At 43.4% G+C, this 12517-nt stretch overlaps 1 protein-coding gene across 16 annotated transcripts in view; it reads right to left on the reverse strand.

Moving 5' to 3' along the window:
• Positions 1-12517, reverse strand: part of PALM2AKAP2 (PALM2 and AKAP2 fusion) — a 498698-nt gene that overhangs the window by 191535 nt on the left and 294646 nt on the right. The window contains exon 1 of one of the 16 annotated variants that reach the window (XM_065550547.1): positions 9751-9831. The exons of the other annotated variants lie outside the window; for them this stretch is intronic. Coding sequence (XP_065406619.1) covers positions 9751-9766 — 16 coding nt within the window. The 5' untranslated portion in view covers positions 9767-9831. Of the gene's footprint in view, positions 1-9750; positions 9832-12517 lie in introns of those variants that run through there. 16 annotated transcript variants of the gene reach the window in all.

Consider the following 12517-nt stretch of genomic DNA (forward strand, 5'->3'; position numbering starts at 1 on the left):
ATTTTACTTAGCCTTTACTTAGTAGTAGTTTACTCAGGCAAATCACACACCAGAGTCAAGGAACAACAAAAACAGTCTGCACAACTGTATCTAGTATCTCTTCCTTTCAATCCCATAAAAAGCAACAGAGGGTCCTGTGGCACCTTTGAGACTAACAGAAGTACTGGGAGCATAAGCTTTCGTGGGTAAGAACCTCACTTCTTCAGATGCATGACTTGCATCTGAAGAAGTGAGGTTCTTACCCACGAAAGCTTATGCTCCCAGTACTTCTGTTAGTCTCAAAGGTGCCACAGGACCCTCTGTTGCTTTTTACAGATCCAGACTAACACGGCTACCCCTCTGATACTTTCAATCCCATGACAGTGTTAAAATCTGAAATCTTAAGTACAGTACAGATTGTTCCAGAACTACTTTAAATCTGAAGTGTCAGAGAGCAGCTTTACAGCACTATGACTGTTACCTTGGAGGGTTGTGATAGGCCAGTAACTCTTCCCTTGAAAGAGCCATGATGCACACATTTAAAAATTAAACTTTGCTGAAACTGCGGTTTTCTAAATGCTCATTAAATAAGTCACAGCCTGATAGCAGCTCTCAACACTTGAATTAAGAACAATTCCACTAAGTTCTTCCCTCAGTGCCTAGACAGTACGGTACTGGTGTTTATAGGCACCCAAGATAGGTAGAGAGACTCATCAAAGTCAAGTGCTAATCAGTTCATTGGCACAAAGGAAAGCTTCTGTAGACTGTAGATGCAGTCATTTTGCTATTAGCGATATTATGTTGTTGCGGGCATATACAGGATTCCTGAAGATTATCTAATGGAAGATTATCTACTCCTTTGGCCAGCTAGCTTGGATTTCCTACAGTATCTTGAGTCTATACTCTTTGCCTGCACCTGTAAGTTGGAAGGTATCGGTTTGTCTATCCACTTTCAAACATCATTATCTTCTGCTGCCAGATTTCCATGACTTTTGATGGTTCCCTGATAGTTGCCCAGATCTTCAAATCCACTTCTTTCAACAATCCTTTCTATAGTACTTTATCAATAACTCCTCTCTCGTCCAGTCTGCCTAACTCTGGCTGTAAACGCTCCAGGGTATGGAGCATGTCAGTGTAACACTGACAGACCCCGGTCGGTGGCAGGCGGGATCAAACCTGGGACCTCTAGAGCTTAATGCATGAGCCTCTACCGCATGAGCTAAAAAGCCATATGGCACTTGCTAAGGCTGTAGAGCAGTCTCCATCTCTAAGTGGTCTCGGTGCCACTAGAGGGGACAGAACCCCACACCCAGGAGGTGTGTGGGTTATATCAGTCTATGCCTTAGTGTTATGTACACTTACAGTGCGATACAAATGACTTAATTTTGCTGCCATTAGAGGTAAAAGAAGTGGAATCAGTTTACCTTAAACCAAGCAAGTTAACTATAAACTCTCAAAAGTGGTCCTAAGCCCGGACGTAAAGAATTTGAACATCCAGGGTCAGAACATTTTAGAACTTAAGCCCTGATGTGTGTGTGCTCAAAACCCATCCCCCCCCATGGAGATCATGTGTACAAAAGCTTGTATTTTTCAGAAATACACAAATGCCATTGTAAACACCTATCCCCTTACTCATTGTTGTGTCCATTATCCCTTTGATGCCCAGAACATACTTTCTTCTCATCTCTTTTCTAACACTGGACATATAGATTTCTAAGAGCACATCGACATGGGAAAGCTTTACCAACTGTATATAAAACTGTTATAACTTCCCATGTGGGCACTCACTCTAGAATAAGAGTGGGGGTTTCTCAGTGTAGCAAAAACCCTTCCAACATGACCTAAACTGAATCAGAAAAAGGGCCCTCTTATACTAGAGTAAGAACGTCCACTCAGGGCACGTCTTCACTACCCGCCGGATCTGCAGGTAGCAATCAATCTATTGGGGATCGACTTGTCGCGTCTAGGGAAGACGCGATAAAATCGATCCCTGATCGCTCTGCCGTTGACTCCGGAAATCCACCGCGGCAAGAGGCGGAAGCGGAGTCAACGGCGGCGCGGCAGTGGTCGATTCGCCGCCGTCCTCACAGCCTGGTAAGTTGACCTAAAATACGCAACTTCAGCTACGCTACTCACGTAGCTGAAGTTGCATATCTTAGGTCGACCCCCCCCGTCCCCCCCGTAGTGCAGACCTGGCCACAGGAAGCTATAGATGGACACAAATCTGACATCAGGAATCAAAATACTCAAAAACCAGTGGGAGAACACTTTAACCTGTCTGGTCATTCAGTGACAGACCTGCGGGTGGCTATATTACAACAGAAAAACTTCAAAAACAGACTCCAAAGAGAGACTGGTGAGCTAGAATTGATATGCAAACTAGACACAATCAACTCCGGTTTGAATAAGGACTGGGAATGGCTGAGCCATTACAGACATTGACTATCTCCCCTTGTTAGTACTCTCACAATTATCATCAAACTGTCTGTACTCGGCTAGCTTGATTATCACTTCAAAAGTTTTTTTCCTCTTAATTAATTGGCCTCTCAGAGTTGGTAAGACAACTCCCACCTGTTTATGCTCTCTGTATGTGTGTATATATATCTCCTCAATATATGTTCCATTCTATATGCATCCGAAGAAGTGGGCTGTAGTCCTCGAAAGCTTATGCTCTAATAAATTTGTTAGTCTCTAAGGTGCCACAAGTACTCCTGTTCTTCTTTTTGCGGATACAGACTAACACGGCTGTTACTCTGAAACCTGTCATTATTTCACACCTTCACTTTTATAACTTTTTTGTGAGACCAGCCTGTAAGGTGGTAAGTTGCTTGGGTCCTGATCCAGCAAAGACTCAGGAAAGTGCTTAACTTTACACATATTAATTGATCCATTAGGTAAAATCCTGGCCCAAATGAAGTCAATGGCAACACTCCCATTGATTTCACTCATTAACGTCAATGAGGCTACTGACGTGTGTGAAATTGAGCACATATGTTGGCAGGATTGGAGCTGTAGGTTGTAAATGCTTAAAAGCAGGTGTTGTGTCTTCCTATATGTTTAATACAGCACCTAACATGGGCACTAATGCCATTATAAACAAAATAAAGCAATTCCTGTCTCTGTAAGCAAGCCAAAAAGCCACAATGCAGATACTAACGAAAGTGCTAAGGGCTGAAAATTCAAGGCAAATTTTTATTTTAGAAAAAACAGTCCGTATTGTAGCCTCTGGCAAGGTGGGGTACGTGTGGTGTGTTTACACAGGCAAAGAATGTGAGCATGTTTATATGAAATATTTAGAAATATGGTTGTGGGGTGAAGTTTACTCTGTGCAGTGAGATCTAGCCCAAGGTCACTTAATCCCCACTGTAGCATCCCGATGATATAGCTAGGATGGTTTAGTTGGGGTTGGTCCTGCTTTGAGCAGGGGGTTGGACTAGATGACCTCCTGAGATCCCTTCCAACCCTGATATTCTAGGATTGCGCTTACATGGTACAAAGGACTTGCGTTGGCCCACCGCATAGCATTGAACTTCGCCTTTGCAGAGTTTTAAGCAGAGGTGAGGAGTAAGAAGGAAGTGGGCTTATATCTGGAGACCAGTCTGAACAGCAACAGATGTATCTGGATTCAGGCAGATGGTCATTACCCTTAACTAACAGTGATTTGGGAATGTGCTGCAGTCCAGAGTAGAGAGAGGTGGAAGCTATGAAGTTCTGATCTTCACTGAGGGGGAAGTGGTTTGGATTTAACTTTTCCCAAAGTAAGGGTTCGGGTCTTGGGTTGTGGTTAATGCTAACAGAAATGCAGACCTAATTCTCCATGCACTATGTTAGAGGCATGGCCCTGTATGTACTAGAGAGGGGTCTGAACTATTGTTGTTGATTAATCGCAGTTAACTCACATGATTAACTCAAAAAAAACCCCTCAATAGATTAATTGCAGTTTTAAGCGCACTGTTAAATAGAATACCAATTAAAATTTATTAAATATTTACAATGTTTTTTCTACATTTTCATATATATTGAATTCTATGTTGTAATTGAAATAAAAGTATATTATTTTTTATTACAAATATTTGCACTACAGTACTTGTTAGGTGAATTGAAAAATACTATATAATTTTTACAGTGCAATCTCTTTATCATGAAAGTTGAACTTACAAATGTAGAATTATGTACAAAAAACTGCATTCAAAAATAAAACCTAAAATTTTAGAGCCTACAAGTCCACTCAGTCCTACTTCTTGTTCAGCCAATGGCTCAGACAAACAAGTTAGTTTACATTTACAGGATATAATACTGCCCTCATATTTACAATGTCGCCAGAAAGTGAGAACAGGCATTTGCATGGCACTTTTGTAGCCGGCATTGCAAGGTATTTACGTGCCAGATATGCTAAACATTCATATGCCCCTTCATGCTTTGGCCACCATTCCAGAGGACATGCTTCCATGCTGATGTCTCATTAAAAAATGCGTTAATTACATTTGTGACTGAATTCCTTGGGGTAGTATGTCCCCTGCTCTGTTTTTCCTGCATTCTGCCACATATTTCATGTTATAGCAGTCTCAGATGACCCAGCACATTTTGTTCATTTTAAGAACACTTTCACTGCAGATTTCACAAAACGCAAAGAAGGTACCAATGTGAGATTTCTAAAGCTAGCTACAGCACTCAACCTATGAAGGGCCTTCCAAAATCTGAGAGGGACGAGGTGTGGAGCATGCTTTCAGAAGTCTTAAAAGACCAACAGTCGGATGCAGAAACTTCAGAACCCAACCACCAAAAAAGAAAATCAACCTTCTGCTGGTGGCATCCGACTCAAGATAACGAAAATGAACATGCGTCGGTCCGCACTTCTTTGGTTTGTTATTGAGCAGAACCAGTCATCAGCATGGATGCCTGTCCCCTGGAATGGTGGTTGAAGCATGAAGGGACATATGACACTTTAGCACATCTGGCACGTAAATATCTTGCGACACTGGCGACAGTGTCCTGAGAACACCTATTCTCACTTTCAGGTGACATTGTAAACAAGAAGCGAGCAGCATTCTCTCCTGGAAATGTAACCAAACTTGTTTGTCTGAGCCATTGGCCGAACAAGAAGTAGGACTGAGTGGATTTTTAGGCTCTAAATTTTTAGATTGTACAAAAAAACTGCATTCAAAAATAAAACATAATTCTACATTTGCAAGTTCAGCTTTTATGATAAAGAGATTGCACTACACTACTTGTATTAGGTGAATTGAAAAATACTCTTGTTTTAGTGCAAATACTTGTAATCAAAAATATAAAGTGAGCACTATACACTTTGTATTGTGTTGTAATTGAAATCAGTATATTTGAAAATGTAAAAAACATCCAGAAATTATAATAAATGGTATTCTATTATTGTTTAGCAGTCCAATTAATCGCACAATTAATAGCAATTAATTTTTTTAATTGCTTGACAGCCCTAATCTAAAGTAAAACCTTGGATCCAGACTCATCCAAACTTTGGGGAAGTTTGGATCCAGGTCCAGCTTTAAACTTCATGGTTGTCCCTTATCCCTACAATGGGCTCAACCCACACCTGTGTGTTGACCACCACTGAAGTTTGGAATTGGATGGAATCCTGACCTTTGTGGCATGGGCCCCATCTCTATTATGAACTACACTCATACAGAGCAGACACCACATACACCGTTCTGTATAATACTTTGACAGACCCAAGACAGGCTTTGTCAATAGGCTGCAATGAAAGACACTCAAGTCACAAATTGGTAATTGTATTCTAATTTATTTTTTCCACTGCAAACTGGACAAGTTGGTTATTAAAAAAAAAAAAAAAAAAAAAAAAAAAAGAGGGACTGATAGCTGAGGGGGCTGAACACTTAATTAGTTTATCAAATAGATGGAATATGAGTTGTCTGGTTTGAGCCAGTATTTGTGCTTTGGGGAGTTGGCTACACTCCATCCAGTGTGCCACTTTCCTCAGTGTTCAGAGCAGCAAACCTGAGCTGGGAGCAGCTAATCAGTCCTTCGAGCTTTGCCAGTAGCTAGTACTTGGACTGCTGTCAGCCAGATGTTCCTACATCTCCTGACCAAGCAGGAAGAGAAATACCTCGATGTTCCCCATTTCTCCTCAGATCTCCAGGGGAGTGGAGGGAGGGTGCCCTTGATGCTCTACTCTCATAGGGCTTGAAGAGGGAAGAGAAGATGGCCCTCATCTCTCCCTTTTCAGGGCTCTGGGATTTGAAGATCCCTGCTGAGACAGGGGCCCTAAAGTCCCAGAGAGTCTGGGGAAGAATCAGCCAGCTGGACTGAGCTAGCTCACCTTCTCCCCACAGGGCTCACTGTCCCCAGCAAATCCGAGGCTCTCCTCCAACTTACCTCTCCTTGTCTTTGAGAAGGCCAAGCAGTTTCCCCCATGCCCTACTGCATGCTGGGATTTACCTCAGCCTCTGATGTTTAAACAGGACCTGCCAGCGAGTTTCTGACAGGAGGTCAGGGTAGGCAGGCCAGCCCTTCCAGAAAGAACGCATGTGAGGTAGATTTGGGGAAGAGGGGGCCTACCTTGAGGCCTCCCACTGAAGAAATAAAATGGACTATCTGGTCACCGCCCATGATCTGGGAGGAGGTCAGCTAGCCACACGCTGAAGGTGAGAAAGGGAAACTATAAGAAGCCAATAGACCTGTCTTTAAAGGACAACTAAAGATAAGTGCTGGGGGGGGGGGGGGGAAGAGAAGAGAGAAAAATCAATGCTTAGGGCTGGTTGTGTGAAGTGTGTTTGTGTGGGCTTCTTAAAAGCTTAACTGGATCAGAAGAAACCTGTACTCATAGATCCAAATATCATGCCCCTGCCTACAGAGATCATTGGACTCTGAGGCATTCACCCATCCCTACTGCCAGCACCAGCTAGAACCAGGAACGTGAATGTAAAGTTGGCCATACTAGATGAAATCATTGGTCAGTGTAGTCTGCTATCCTGCTCCTGGGAGTGGCCAGTGCTTAATGTTTCTGCAGAAGGGGAATCTTCTTCCCCACATAATGCAGCCAGCTAACTTGTTCAATGCTGGCAAATTCCTTCTAGTCCTTTCCTAGCGTGGGACTGGTTAAACCGAAGTGTGAGGTTTGAACAGCCTTGGAATAGTATCCTAGAGCGTCCAAGCTTCCTCATTTATCTCCACCAAGCACACCAATGCTCCTGCTATTCACAATGGGATTTCTTGGCAGGGAGAGCACCAGTTCTCCTGAACTGGGCTGTAACATGTGTGTTGTGGACAAATCGTTCAGTCCAGGATAGGATGAGGCCAGTAGGCTCACTTAATTTGTGACCCAAGATGCAACTACTTGGATTTTTTTATAGCTTTCTACAGGCATTAGCCAATCAGAGGGGGAGGAGCCCCACATTTTTTTCAATGGATGGGGAAATTGAGGTGGGACATTTAAGCGACTTGTCCATGGCAACAGTGGAGGGTCTCAGAGGTAGGATTAGAACGAAGGGGTTCCTGGTTACAAGCCTTATGCTTGTCTCGCTAGGATATGTCTGGCTGCTCCCAGCTCTCCAGGCTAATGCATTCAGAAAACATACTGAGCCATTACTTTGTTGTACAACTGGTGTGTTTTTAATCCCACCACCCCACCCACTAGTAAACCCACTTTATAGTCAAAACCCAAACAGTCTCACTTCGGTGTCCACAGCAGAGAAAATGAGAACGTTGAAGAGTCACTGAGGAAAAAAACCTTCCTAACCCTGAGCCCGGCTGCCCTTTGGAAGAGGTCTCACCGTTCCCTAGGCATTGTGTGTGACATGAAGGCACATGCTGCTGTTTCTCCTGACCTGACACTGCTCTGGGGAGGCCAGGCTCAGCAACGGCTGATGCAGCACAGCCTGTGAGGTGACATTCCCCCACTCTCCCATCTGCTCGCTCATGACGTGATTCAGCTTCTATTCAGGAGGATGAAATGATTCCCATTCGCCACAGTGGGCGTTGGATCAGACCCTCAACTCTTGGTGATGGGGCTAGCTGAGCTCCATCCTTCCCATTCCAAAGCTGGGTCTGTGTGTGTCTTGGAGTAGCAGCATGCGTGTGTGAAGGCAAAGAAGGGGGCTGGAACCAGGAATGGAAGGAGGAGAGGTGAACAAATGGAGGGAAGAAAATTGCTACTCGAGGAGGGTGGGCGTGCAGCTGGGTAGTTAGTTCCACATTACCATGCGTTGAGCAGAGTTAGAATTGTGGGTTTAGCCCCTGGGCTAAGGATGCTGTGTGGATAGCATGCTCAGTAGCCCCCAAACTAGGAGCCCCACTTGGCTGGTTTCCAAAGATTTCTTCTTGCCAGCAGTCCTCAGCCAAGGAAAGTGCCACAACCACATCAGGCTACAGGGAGGGGGTGTTAGTGACAAGAACTCCCCGTCCCCCCATAATTCAGGGCCCAACCTAATCCAATTCATTCTGGGGACTTGAGAGCACTGCTCCCCATCGCTGCCCTAGAAGGTGTTTGTCTCAAAGCTCAGCAGTGATACGTTTACTTTAATGCCATTCGGGGTTTTATAAAGAGGTGTTTATACTGGCCTCTGTGCGTTGGTGACCCCAGGCAGATACAGTGCTCCCTCAGAGAAAGCGCTGTGCCAAACAATAGCAGAAGCTCTTTGAGGGGAGGATGGTACAGCTATTTTCAGCCATACCATCACAGGGCATTGTGAGATTACTGCTTACTTCACACACCACAGGCCCAGGGAAACACCTACAGGTACTCCATTTTTGTTTACAGTGCAGTTAAATTTGTAGGCAGCCTGCTTGTAGGCACCAGTCCTATAGAGCTTCATGAGGATGAAACCAAGGGTGCTGTAAAAGGGCCATAGAGCGTACAGGAGGAGAGCCTCTCCAGCAGGTTTTTAATCCTCCATATGGATTCAATCCTGTAAGGGGCCAAGCACTCTAGCCCCAGGCCTGCAAACCCTTATACACATACTTAACTTTAAGCATGTACTTAGCACAAGGCCAGAGTGCTCAGCATCTTACTGAATCAAGCCCTAGAGGATGGATATAAGCCCCAATTTAGCATATTGCTTTAGTCTCACATGACTACCCACATGCTTAGAAAGTTTAGCACATGGCTAAATACTTTGCTGGATTGGGGAACATATTTCTCACATTTTATGGGAGGATTCAATAACCCATACAAGGGTTATCGGTTTCCATGAACGTTTCTGACATTTCAGTAAGGATTTGTCTTTGGAAAGATCCCTTATCCTACAGATTTTGCCTCTATCCTATTGGTACTCTAGTAAACTGCTGAGACAGCATGAGAGGTGCTGACATTTAGGGACACTAAAATTGTCGGGCTTCTTATTTTGCTACCCTGTCACCTATTACAAATAACCTTGCAAAAACAAAGTGTACTAGCTTAGGCCTAAACTCTGGCGGCCAGCCCTTTATCAAGAGAATAGCTAAAAACTATTGTATGTCACACATTCCCTAGAACAGGGGTTTTCAAACCAGGGGGTCATGAGGTTATTACTTGGGGGGGTCCATGAGCTGCAGGCTTCACCCCAAACCCTGCTTCACCTCCAGTGTTTATAATAGTGTTAAAGACTTAAAAAAAAAGTTTTCATTTATAAGGGGGGAGAAGGGGTTGCACTCAGAGGCTTGCTGTCTGAAAGGGGTCACCAGTACAAAAGTTTGAGAACCCCTGATCTAGACAGAAAACACAAATACCCCTAGTATTGCAGTGTATGCTCTTACAACAAGCCTGTTAGCTCAAAGCACAGTAATCATAGAGTCTCTTACCTTCTATGCAGGTCATGCAGTGATTATTTTTTATTTTTTTTTTTTCCCAACCAGCATCTACACAGACCAGTTCTCTCCCTAGAAGTAAAGGCCTCCCCCACTGCTCCAAACACTTCCTTTTAAAGGCTTGCATCCCGAATGCAGACCAGCTGTCAGCCACTCCCTCCAGAACGTTTCTATCAAAGTCAGGTGGGGACTTTCCCTCTAATATAGCTCAGTTCTCCTGTCTACTACATTGCTAGGGCTGGCTCTATACATCCTATCTCAAGAGTGTCATACTTCACTTACCCACCAACAAACTGTTGCTTGCTCTGAGCAAGTAGAATTTTGCCAGACTCATTTAAATATTAACTTTCTCTCTTATGGGTCTAATTTATTATGTTCTGGAGCAAATTCTGCCTGTTTATACTTCCCACACAGCCACATTGAGTTCAGGGGGTTGCACAGAGTATGAGGCCTTGGTCCTGAAAGCACACAGGCGCTTAACTTTAAGTAGGTGGGCTGGTGGTGTGATTCTTGCTTATGGCCTCAGAGGACCCGGTTGCAAGCTCTGGCAGTAGAACTGAACACTTTAAGGTCAGATGATCTGATAATGGTTTCTTCTGGCCTTCTAATCTATGAAGTTTCCTGTTGACTTTGGATCAGAGCAGACTTTGATTTTTCCTTGTGTTCTTGCCTATGTCATATACGTCAAATGCTCACCAAAGAAAGACTATTTAAAAAGATGGCAATAAACATAGCGACTGAATTTCTTTCCCTATAGCAGTCCTAGCCAGAATGGAACAAATAAGCGCATGCAAGTGTGAGATCTACTCTTGGGGGCAGGTTCTGTATTTGCATACATATTTGGACTGTGCCCAGCACCTTGTGAGTCGTGGCAGGCTATAAATAAAACAATACCAGGATTGCCAACTCCATGTTCAAAAACCATGAGTCAGGCCCCACAAAATCACAAGTCAGGCTTAAAAAATGAGATTTTAAAGAAATAAAATGTGGAGTTCTTTTAATTTGCCTTCTGGCTTTTATGTTGTTATTATTTATCATTTATATTGTGGTAGCATCTATGAGCCACAGTCATAAACCAGGACCCGTTGTGCTAGGGGCTGTACAAATACAGAAAAAAAAAAGCCCCAAGGACCTTACAAACTCAATTAGAATTCGTTTTCCAGCTTTTCCCTGCAACCTGGAGAGCTAGAAACTTAGTCTTTGTTTCAAATGTGAGCTGAGATTCTCTATAATTACATGACTCCAGGTGCTGAAGCTTTAAGAGCCTTGCAACACTGTAATAACACAGTGAATGATTTCTGTTCTCTCCCCAGTTTGGTGTGAATGGAAACTGATCTGGGTTACTTCTCCTGGTCCACTAATCCCCCTTGTGTTCCAAAGATGATCCATAACAGCTTTTGTAATAGAGGCGTAGAGCAAAATAGCCATAACTGCGTATTTCCAGGGGTGTGTATCTTACACCGCATTGCTACACATTTGGCACAGTTCATGCACTTGCTATTTGACTGTAGCATCACTTCTCACCATTTGCCTGGAAATTTAGCTCTAGCCAAAAAATTTGCATAGATCGGTCAGCAGAAGGAACTATTTTCTCTGCTTCACTGATGAATTGATTAGGATCCTGTCAGCTTCTCCAGTGGTAAAAATGTTACTATTCTTGTAGCTCTAGTTCCACAGTGGGCATATTTTATTTGATATAAAGTTACAGGAAACTTAAGCTAATGCAGGTTTTTTTAATTTTAATTGCAAGGAGTTAATAGCAGTAATATGACAACATTAGAATTATACGCATCGGGCCAGCTCCTCAGCCAGTGTAAATCAGGATAGCTCCATTGCAGGCAGTGAAGCTGCACCGATTTACCCCAGCTGAGGATCCGGCCCATTATGGATTCCAAAGGGAGATGAAATCAGTCTTTTTTCTTGTCCTCCTGCATGCAAACAATTCCAGAGCCCGTCTTCGTCCAACAGTACCAAACAGGCTGCGTCTGATTGCTGCAAGCTGCTGAGTTCATTTTTAATAATCCATATTTCATAATTTGGCAATGTTGCTCGTAGGGACAGAAAATTCTAAGGAGCTCACTCTGGGGAGGAGTTCAGAGTCTCTGATCCTGATTACTGGCACTGTTTTTTTACACATGGCTTTCTAGTTACCTTAGGTACTTGTAGGGTGCGTAGTGTCTGTACTGGGCTAGCTTGATTATCACTTCAAAAAAAAATTTTTTTTTTCTCTTAATTAATTGGCCTCTCAGAGGTGGTAAGACAACTCCCACCTGTTTATGCTCTCTGTATGTGTGTATATATATCTCCTCAATATATGTTCCATTCTATATGCATCCGAAGAAGTGGGCTGTAGTCCACGAAAGCTTATGCTCTAATAAATTTGTTAGTCTCTAAGGTGCCACAAGTCCTCCTGTTCTTCTTTTTTTAGTATTATTATCCTCATTTGCAGATGGGGAATATGGGGGCCAGAGAATTGCCCAAATGTGATTTGCCCAAAGTCACACAGGAGCTCACTCTGGGGAGGAGTTCAGAGTCTCTGATCCTGATTACTGGCACTGTTTTTTTACACATGGCTTTCTAGTTACCTTAGGTACTTGTAGGGTGCGTAGTATTATTATCCTCATTTGCAGATGGGGAATATGGGGGCCAGAGAATTGCCCAAATGTGATTTGCCCAAAGTCACACAGGAATTCTGTGGTGGAGCAGGTCTCCAGAGATCCAGACTTACACCTTTGTGTGTTCGATGAACTCAGATATGAAG

The sequence above is a fragment of the Chrysemys picta genome, chromosome 6 (genome assembly GCF_011386835.1).
Source record: "Chrysemys picta bellii isolate R12L10 chromosome 6, ASM1138683v2, whole genome shotgun sequence".
Lineage (NCBI taxonomy): Eukaryota > Metazoa > Chordata > Testudines > Emydidae > Chrysemys > Chrysemys picta.